The 10,430-nt window shown below is 41.6% G+C and overlaps 2 protein-coding genes across 2 annotated transcripts; both read left to right on the top strand.

Annotated features, from left to right (window-relative positions):
- The first annotated feature begins 572 nt into the window (after positions 1-572).
- Positions 573-2,071, top strand: LOC134182633 (carbohydrate sulfotransferase 14-like). The gene has a single exon (XM_062650069.1). It carries the CDS (start codon positions 1,293-1,295, stop codon positions 1,911-1,913), a length of 621 nt encoding a protein of 206 aa, XP_062506053.1. The 5' UTR covers positions 573-1,292; the 3' UTR covers positions 1,914-2,071.
- Positions 2,072-4,847: 2,776 nt separating this feature from the next.
- Positions 4,848-5,903, top strand: LOC134182634 (carbohydrate sulfotransferase 14-like). Its single transcript, XM_062650070.1, has one exon. The coding sequence runs from the start codon at positions 5,117-5,119 to the stop codon at positions 5,762-5,764; it is 648 nt and encodes a 215-aa protein (XP_062506054.1). The 5' UTR covers positions 4,848-5,116; the 3' UTR covers positions 5,765-5,903.
- Positions 5,904-10,430: the final 4,527 nt, after the last annotated feature.

The raw sequence follows: 10,430 nt of genomic DNA, 5'->3' as shown, positions 1-10,430 counted from the left end.
GAGGGCGGCCTCTATTCGAAGTAATACGATAAAACATACAAAACATACCTGAACATGCGTCCAATGTGCACACCACACGGATGCCATAATTCATTTACTGTTGAATATAAACATTTTATCATAATTACGTAACTTTTTGTGATGAAGTCAGAAGTCCAATTTAAAGGAACTTGAACCACCCGCTGGCAAAGCAGCATACGGGCTTGCGTAGTAGCGAGAACGCCTAAACCATTCTGCTGATAGCTCCCTATGTACTTTGATGCATGTTTTCGTGTAATCTAGAAAGGCATTGGAGCTGAATTCAAATACAAATATTTATATGTTAACGAAACGGGTGGGTGTGAGCGTGCATGCGAGCATGTGCATGCATGCGTGCGTGCGCGCGTGTGTGTGTGTGTGTGTGTGTGTGTGTGTGTGTGTGTATGTGCGTGTGTGTGTGTGTGTGTGTGTTTGTGTGTGTGTGTGTGTGTGTGTGTGTGTGTGTATGTGTGTGTGTGTGTGTGTGTGTGTGTGTGTGTGTGTGTGTGTATGTGTGTGTGTGTGTGTGTGTGTGTGCGCGCGCTAGAGAGTCATCCAATAGAGTGTGTACATCCAATGCCTTGCAGGGTTGCAAGTTCAAGCCACAGTCATGACAAGTTATGGCCTAATTTCCTGGTCAAAACACTCACACACTCATTTTGACTCTTTCAAATCCAAAAGTGTAAATGAGTACCTGCATGTTCTTTGATTGGAGAACTAAGCGGCCATCGGCTGTGACGTGACATCAACCACAGTAGTCCAGGCGAGACTTTGGGTGCTCACACTTTAGTTAGTTTCACAAGCCGGTACTCCTGTCAATATAGTCTCCAGGACAATGCTAGCGCAGGCCCAGTGTTCTCCTGAGTAGAGCATGCACATGCAGGAGTCCAGCTGTTAGCTTGTGGAGTGACCAGTATCTGGGGGCCTTCCTAACGTTTACCTTTTTTATTGTAGTGTGTGTGTGAGTGTGTGTGTGTGTGTGTGTGTGTGTGTGTGTGTGTGTGTGCGTGTGTGTGTGTTTGCATACATGTACATGCAAATGTCTGAGGTTTTTGGAACTTCGTTGATTTATTGCAAAACAACTATGATTTGCAGAATCTCGGAAACATTTTGCTAGTGTGAAAGCCTCTATCGACGACAGATGCACAAGGTTCCGACAGCCTCTTTCCGAGAAACAACTTGACTATTTCTACAAACGCGCCGTCGTAGACGATAATCACAAAGTTATCTATTGTCCTGTTTGGAAGTCAGGCTCGACCTCTTGGAGAGCAGTTATGCTTGTACTGGAAGGCTCATTCAAGTTTCTCGACGATGCCGTTAAATCAGTTCGTTGGGTTAGAGGCTTGACAACACTGAAATCGTACAAGAACAGATCAGAAATTGAACTCAGACTTAGAACTTACAAAAAGTTTATGGCTTACAGAGAGCCAATCAATCGTTTCGCAGCAGACTACTTAATGTTGAAAAGGAAAGGTGAAGGTTACGAACGACAAAGTCGCGAAATAGTAAAATACGCTAACTCCGTGAGAGGACGTCGTGATCCCAAGCATCTGTGGCAAAACATGAGCATCTGCGACTTTGCCAAGTTTGTGTCTCGTTTCGGTAACGAGACAACGAAAATGATTAAATTAAATCACCAGTGGATACCACAGAATATGGCGTGTTATCCGTGTCACATTAACTACGATTATTACATCGATATGGAGAGTTCAACCGTTAACAGAGACAGTCGCTACCTTTTGATGATTCTAGGCGCGCCACATTGGTTGAAGATGCCTCACGTCAATCCTACGACTAAAGACAAAACTCCGCATTTGTTGCAACTATCTGAGCAGTTGTACAATCAACTTATGTCTGTTTACTACAATGACTACGAGATTTTTGGTTTTAGGTAACCAGAGCGCAGTAGCATGAGACCCTGAATGTGTAAATTTCAATCATCCTTAATGATTTATAGTATGTTTAGGACTTATTTGCATGCAATTTTTTAGCTTCACTATAAGAATCTTAGACATCGGTACTTATAACATAGGGTCTACGAAAATACTAAATTTTGACAATGCGTACTGTACAGTTGAGTTTCCGCTGCAGGCAGACATCCTGTATATGCGCTCCTGTTTTCATTTGCACGACCACACAAGCACTCCATCTGTTTTGAGTGCAATTACTGCTCTAGTATGATGATTTATCTATCTCACAACTGGCATATACGGAAACCAGACGTTTGGAGTTTGGAGTTAAAAGCCAGTAGATTGTCTAGCCCAGAGAACAGGGTTACCGTCTATACACGTTGACGTGTGCTAGCTCGTGTAAATTAGTCGATAGTGATGAACATGTACATAAGCTGCAAACAGACGGTCGTCCTGCCAACAGTAGAGAATAGCTATGAAATCCTTTTAATGTTAGTCTGCTGCGAGTCAGATAGGCCTAGCTATCTAGTAAGTGCAGGTATCTAGCTTTAGTTAGTAACAAATCTGAACTGCACTGTCCTCAATTTGTTAGATGTCTCCCTTTGTTTAGTCAAGCGGATGTAGACATCAATAAGCCAAGCGTATTCTCATATATATCACGTATGTCAACAGTTACTCCAGCAAGCATTATATTGCTACGTATAATAATATATTAACAACTTGTAGATACTTGACACTTGTAAACGTCAAACCATGACCAGTAGAATAAGAAAGATTAGTTCGAGTGACTGCCACATTATCCAAGGAAGGTTCCAGCTCAGCTATAGCATCGTAAGACAAAGTAACGTTGTCTCTTTCTGGGGCTACCAAACTGTTATCATTCGCATTTACAAAGCTTCTAATTTGGGAAGATAACCTATTCAAAAAATTTATATTATAATTATTAAACAATTGTTACTGCATGGTTGTTTTTATCTTGATATCTGCGTACTTGTAAAGAAAGGCCTTCAAACGAATTTATAGAAACACTGATAAATGCCCAAAAGAACTATATCACCAAATTGACATTACGAGGAATATTGTTTTCATGCAGTGTATGCTGCCATCATCTTAGAATCTGTTGCAGTTCCATCAAGCAAAAATAGAAAGTCATAGTTTTCTTGCAGATTGAGTGTAGTAAATGACAGAATTGTGGAAACATTTGGAGGCACGACAACATTTCCACTACACTTTTTGTAGTTTCCGTAGTGATGTGAAAATCCGGTTGAGTTTATGCGTTTCTGAAATTATAAGACTATTTTACACCAAAGATGTAGAATATAAGCAGATGTAATCAGCCTGAATTAATTAATTAGATAAATTGCATAAGTTTATAAAAATATGTATTCTCGACAGCACACATACACACACACACACACACGCACACACACACACACACACACACACGCACGCACACACACACGTAAGTACACGCACAGTCACACGCACACACACGTAAGTACACGCACAGTCACACGCACACGCAATAAATTTATAGTTTAACGCACATTAGCTGTATCGATGTGTGTGTGTGTGTATGTGTGTGTGTGTGTATGTGTGTGTGTGTGTTTGTGTGTGTGTGTGTGTGTGTGTGTGTGTGTGTGTGTATGTGTGTGTGTGTGTGTGTGTGTGTTTGTGAGTGTGTGTGTGTTTGTGTGTGTGTGTGTGTGTGTGTGTGTGTGTGTGTGTGTGTGTGTGTGTGTGTGTGTGTGTGTGTGTGTGTGTGTGTGTTTCGGACGCGGTGAAGGAGATGGTAGAGCGTTGGTGATGACATCCGGGATCTTGTATTCCGTGATGAGGGATGAAGGTTCGATTCTGTTGGAGGCGACACTGTCGCAGTTTCCTTGAGCAACAAATTGACTCACACTTGCTTCTCTTGACTCAAGAGTATAAATGAGTACCTGGCCATTGACTGGGGTAGACAAGACCGCTGGCATGTCAGGAACATCATGCTGCAGCAGGCGGATACGTGTGGGCCTTGTTGTTCAGTCCCAGAGCTGCGCCATCGTCTGTGCCCTGTATGACTCTGGCCAAGCTCCAGGTGGATTGTAGCGCTGGCCCCAATACTCCACGTAGCGCATGGAGGCCCTGTCTCTACAGACAGGGGAGCTATCTCCGTAACTGACCTCAAGGTCGAAGTCGAGAGACGTGTAGAGCCTAACATTTGTCCATGTGTGTGTTTGTGTGTGTGTGTGTGTGTGTGTGTGTGTGTGTGTGTGTGTGTGTGTGTGTGTGTGTGTGTGTGTGTGTGTGTGTAATGTAATTAGAATCATTTGTTTACCTGCACATGTGTTACCATACCATTGCGGAGGACGTTTACAAACATTGAACTTTGGCAAGACCGTGTCTCCATTAGCATATAAAAGTGAACAACTTGCAATGACGACACGATCGACATAGATAACAAACAGTCTTTATAACTTAACATCGTAAACGTTAGTAAAATACTTTTTATTTAAAACGAAACCTTTTGCAAACATACTCAGCTAACATGTACCACGAATAAATGCTGAAAATTTCTCATACAGAATTTTGGAAGGGAATTAGTTGTCAACATATTTTTTACATTTATTCAGCATGTTTCCTGACATTCACTGTACACGTCAACAACGGTGGTCCAAGCGAGACTTCGGGTACTCACACTTTAGTTTGTTTCGCAAACCGCTACTCCTGTGAATATAGTCTCCAGGACATTGCTAGCGCAGGCCCAAAGTTTTTCTGAGTACAGCATGCACATGCAAGAGTCCAGCTGTTAGCTTGGTGAGTGAACAGCATCTGACAGCCTTCCTAACGTTTAGTTCTTTATATTTTGGTGTGTGTGTGTGTGTGTGTGTGTGTGTGTGTGTGTGTGTGTGTGTTTGTGTGTGTGTGTGTGTGTGTGTGTGTTTGTGTGTTTGCATACATGTAAATGCAAATGTATGAGGTTTTTTAAGATTAGATGATTTAATGTAAAACAATTATAATTTACAGAATCTCAAAGACATTTTGCAAGTGTGAAAGCCTCTATCGACGACAGATGCACAAGGTTCCGACAGCCTCTTTCCAAGAAACAACTTGACTATTTCTACAAACGCGCCGTCGTAGATGATAATCACAAAGTCATCTACTGCCCTGTCTGGAAGTCAGGCTCGACCTCTTGGAGAGCAGTTATGCATGTACTGAAAGGCTCATTCAAGACTCTCGACGATGCCGTCAAATCTGTTCGTTGGATTAAAGGCTTGACAACACTGAAATCGTACAAGAACAGATCAGAAATCGAACTCAGACTCAGAACTTACAAAAAGTTTATGGCTTACAGAGAGCCACTCAATCGTTTCGCAGCAGACTACATAATGTTAAAAAGGAGGGGTAAAGGTTACGAACAACAAAGTCGCAGTGTAGTAGAATACGTTAACTCTGTGAGAGAGAGTCGCGATCCCAAAGTTCCGTGGCAAAATATGAGCATCTGGGACTTTGCCAAGTTTGTGTCTCGTTTCGGTAACGAGACAACGAAAATGATTAAATTAAATCACCAGTGGATACCACAGAATATGGCATGTTATCCGTGTCACATCAACTACGATTATTACATTGATATGGAGAGTTCAACCGTTAACAGAGACAGTCGCTACCTTTTGATGATTCTAGGTGCGCCACATTGGTTGAAGATGCCTCACGTCAATCCTACGACTAAAGACAAAACTCCATATTTGACGCAACTTTCTGAGCCGTTGCACAATCGACTAGTATCTGTTTACTACAATGACTACGAGATTTTTGGTTTTAAGAAACCAGAACACAGTAGCATGAAACCCTAGATGTGTAAATTTCAATCAGTCTATAGGATTTTCAGTATGTTTAGGACTTATTTGCATGCTATTTAACTTCGCTACAAGTATCTTAGACATCCGTACTTATAACATAGGGTAGGTAATCTATTTGCGAGAAAACAATTGTCAAGGGGTAGAGTGTGTGATGCCCTCAGCAGCTAACTAGATAATTTAACATGCACATTACTCATCAAATCAATTCGTTTGACAATCGATGTTATTACACCTCGAGCTCTTTGTATTGATTGGAAGTAGACGTCAGTTGCGACTGATTGTTGTCTACAATGGTATTTATTTCAATCAGAATGAAGTTAAAATGTCTAATATTAACAAAAAAATGAAGTGATTAATTAAGTTAATATAAGTACATTATTTACGTACCTAGATACTCAACAACCGTCTTTGTATAACGTGACATTCCACTCACATCGGTGGACTTCAAATGACTATGACACAATCTCTAACTCATTTCGCTCCCTTCTTGTTTCAACGAGATACCACGTTCGCTGACTCTTTAAGCTATACTATTTTTAGTAATATAGATTCATGCAAGGAGTTCGATTAAACAAACATGCGTTTCTTGTCTTCTTGTAATGCAAGGAGGTCGCGAACTATGGGCTTGTACGTTTAAAACCCACTAACAAGACAAATAGGTTAAAAACCAAGCCTGAATCAAGGCAAATGTTACTCAATTCACGAAAATGCTAAATTTTGACAATGCGTAATGTACAGTTGAGTTCCCGCTGCAGGCAGACAAACTGTATCTGCGTTGCTGTTTTCATTTGCATGCACACATGCACTCTATCTGTTTTGAGTGCAATTACTACTCTAGTTTGATGATTCATCTATCTCACAACTGGCATATACGGAAAGGAGACATTTGAAGTTTGAAGTTAAAAGCCAGTAGATTGTCTAGCTCAAAGTACAGAGTAGACGCCTATAAGCGTTGACGTGTGCTGGCTCATGTACACTAGTGATAGTGACGAGCATGCACATAACTTGCAAACAGACGACGTAGGAATTTATGTGTGTGTGTGTGCGTGTGTGTGTGTGTGTGCATGTGTGTGTGTGTGTGTATATATATATAAATATATATATATATATATATATATATATATATATATATATATATATATATATATATATATATATACATATATATGTACATCCCATATGTCAACAGTTACTCCAGCAAGATTTTTATAGGTACTTATAATAATATATTATCAACTGACAGTTACTTGACACTTGTAAACGTCACATGAGTTTTAGAATAAGAAAGATTAGTTCAGGTGACTGCAACATCATGCAAGGTCTCAGCTCAGCTACAGCGTCGCACGACAAAGTAACATTGCCTTCTTCTGCGACTACCAAACGGTTACCATTTGCGAGCCTCCAAATTCGGGAAAATAACCTCGACAAAAAACTTGATGTTCTAGTCGTCAGAGTTGAGTGAAGTCACGCCCTCTAGTTTCGGATGCCCGAGACACGCTAGATCGTTATTTTCCGAGCAAATTTACACACTCTTTAAAGATTTTGAGTATAGAATCTCGACGTCAAGTGTTAAATCAACTTTTAAGACATATTCTACGTATTTCTATTTAATTTGTCATCACTCTGTGCAGCCTAGAGATCGTACAGTGCCGTTTGCAGATCTAGGGAACAAAAATTCTTTATGTAGCAGTATTGTACTGGCTTGCTACCCACTCTAGAGCAAAAAGGCTCGACTTGCACAATCAAAGGTATGGTATTTTACTCTGATAGTGGATTCCTTTTCTCATTAGATAGACTTAATTTGGTCTACTTTTCATACGGCATATCCTCTAAACAAGCGTTCCTGACCTCTCTTTGCTTCAGTAACAAACAGGGGTAACATGCGGCTAATTCTGTAATTGGCGCTACATTTGTCTGAAAATCCGAGGCTAAGTATGTCTACAGCATGAATCTAGACCAGCATGTTACTCCTGTTTGTTAATGAAGCAAAACAGAGGTCAGGAACGCTTGTCTAGAGAAATGCCATATGAAAAGTGGAACAAATTAGTCCTACCATCTCACGAGAAAAGGAAACTAGATAGCCACTTTTGATTGTGCAAGTCGAACCATTTTTACTCTAGATTGCATAGCAAGCCGGTAAGATACTGCTACATAGAAAAATTTTGTTCCCTAAATGTGCAAACGGCACTGTACGATCTCTACGCTGCAGAGAGTGATAAGAAAGTGGCTAGAAATACGTAGAACATGTCTTAAAAGTTGATTTTAGCACAAGACGTCGAGATTCTATGCTCAAAATCTTTAAAGAGTGTGTAAATTTGGTCGTAAAATGACGATCTAGCGTGTCTCGGGCATCCAAAACTAAAGGTCGTGACTTCACTCAACTCTGACGACCACCACGGTTACGCACGAAACACGACGACGCTGCCCACACGATTGCTTGAAAGATGAGATGTTAGGCTACTGCAACAAATAGATTCGGTTTGTCTGTGCTTTGGTAGCTCTACACGAGAGGCCATCCGAAACTAGAGGTATTTGTCCGTGTCTAGAGGTAGGGCGTGGCAGACGTTTAGTTGAGTCTCGTTCTCACTAGAACGAGCCAAATTCATTGATTGTCACGGATTAAGATCAGTTACATAACGTCTCTACGTTGCCCTATATTTCATACTTAGACAATTGCGTAAGACCAAGAACTTGCGTCCAAATCTAGCCGTTATCCGAAACAGAAATTTTTAGATACGGGACTCTATGTATGTATATATGAAGAATGTAATCATAATCATTTGTTTAACTGCGCATTTTTAACCGTACCATTACGGAAGACATTTACAAACCTTTGCAATTTTGCAATACCGTGCCTCCATTAGCACATAAAAGTGAACAACCTGCTATGACTACACGATCAACATAGATAACAGTGTAAAATACTTAACATCTTAAACGTTGGTAAAATATTTTTAATTTATTAACAATAACTTTTACAAACATACTCAGTTAACATGTACCACTAACTAAATACTAAAAAGTTCTCACAGAATTTTGAAAACGTATTAGTTGTCAAGATATTGTTTACATTCATTCAGCATATTTCCTGTCAATCACTATATACTGGCCACAAAGACGTGAATTAACAGGTGTACGTCCCACTAACTCACACCAACAAACAAATCCCAGCGGGTTACTGTGCGAAAGAGATATCGAGATTTAGATGTACAAGCAAGACAGAAGTGAACCGCCCACTTGTAGTTCTTTTGCAATAGTAGCACACAGCCTTAGTCTGGCGTTTCAGTCCAGTCTTGTGCGGGTTCCTGTCACGTGTGATGAAGGGTGGGAGAACATCGATGGTGCTTTCTTGCGGGAATATTACTACCAAGACAAGGCTTATGCAGATCAGGAAGGGTATTTTTCAAGGTGACTCACTTTCTCCACTTCTCTCTGTATGACTCTCAATCCTCTGAGCAAGGAGCTGAACAGAACCGGTTACGGCTACCGGATGACCACTGGGCATGGTGAGACTGCCAAACGTCAGCTTATCAGTCATCTACTATACATGGATGATCTGAAGCTGTATGGCAGAAACTCTGATCAGTTGGATGGGTTGTTGCACACGGTTCGTACCTTCTCTGATGACATCCAGATGAAGTTTGGTCTGGACAAATGTGCTGTTGCACACTTTGTCAACGGCAGGCTATCTGGACACAACTCTGGAGTGACGGTAGGAAAAGCAGACACTATCAACTGTCTGGAAATAGGTCAAGTCTACAAGTACTTGAGTGTAGGTGAGAGTAACGGTATTCAGCACAGCATGATGCGGGAGAGACTCCGTCGTGAGTACTTCCGCAGAGTGAATGTGGTTCTCAGGACTGAGTTGTATGGTCGGAACAAGATTCTAGCCATCAATGGGTTTGCACTACCGGTTCTCACTTACGGTTTTGGCGTCATTCATTGGGGGTGCACGGACCTGCAGCAGCTCGATCGACGAACCAAAAAGCTCCTCTCTATGCAAGGTGTCCACCATCCTGTTGCAGACGTTGACCGACTGTACGCTCCTTGCAGTGATGGGGGTAAGGGGTTACAACAGATTGAGTCGACATATCAATCTTGTATTGTGAGGCTGAACTGTTATTTTGCTGACAGTTCTGATCCTTTCATGCAGATGATACGGGAGTGTGACTCTGGAAAATCTTTACACTCGATCAAGCACATGGCTTGTCGGTTTACTGCACAGCTACGAAGAAGTCTTGCTTCGAACGACAAGTCGCAGAGCTTACAGAGGAATGCATCCATCTCAGTTGAAGGTGGCTTTGAGCTAGCACCTAAAACAGATGCGAGACATTACCGTACGTGTTGCAGTTCTCTTCGTGTGCGGTCCTGGAGCGGGAAGCCTATGCACTGGCAGTATCGTAGTCTCACTGAGCAACCGCCTGTGGACATGAAAGAGACCTACGGATAGCTAAAAGCAGCGAATCTTCCTGCTGCAACTGAGGGACTGGTTGTTGCTGCTCAAGACCAAGCTCTTCGGACTCGGTACTATGAGCGCAAGATTCTACATCGTGATGTCAGTCCTACTTGCCGCATGTGCAGTGTAGGCCTGCAAACAGTCGACCACATTGTGGCAGGCTGTAGTGCTTTGGCACCGTCGGACTACACTGATCGACACAAT

The sequence above is a fragment of the Corticium candelabrum genome, chromosome 7, assembly GCF_963422355.1.
Source record: "Corticium candelabrum chromosome 7, ooCorCand1.1, whole genome shotgun sequence".
Classification (NCBI taxonomy): domain Eukaryota; kingdom Metazoa; phylum Porifera; class Homoscleromorpha; order Homosclerophorida; family Plakinidae; genus Corticium; species Corticium candelabrum.
This window is presented reverse-complemented; position numbering and strand designations above follow the sequence as displayed.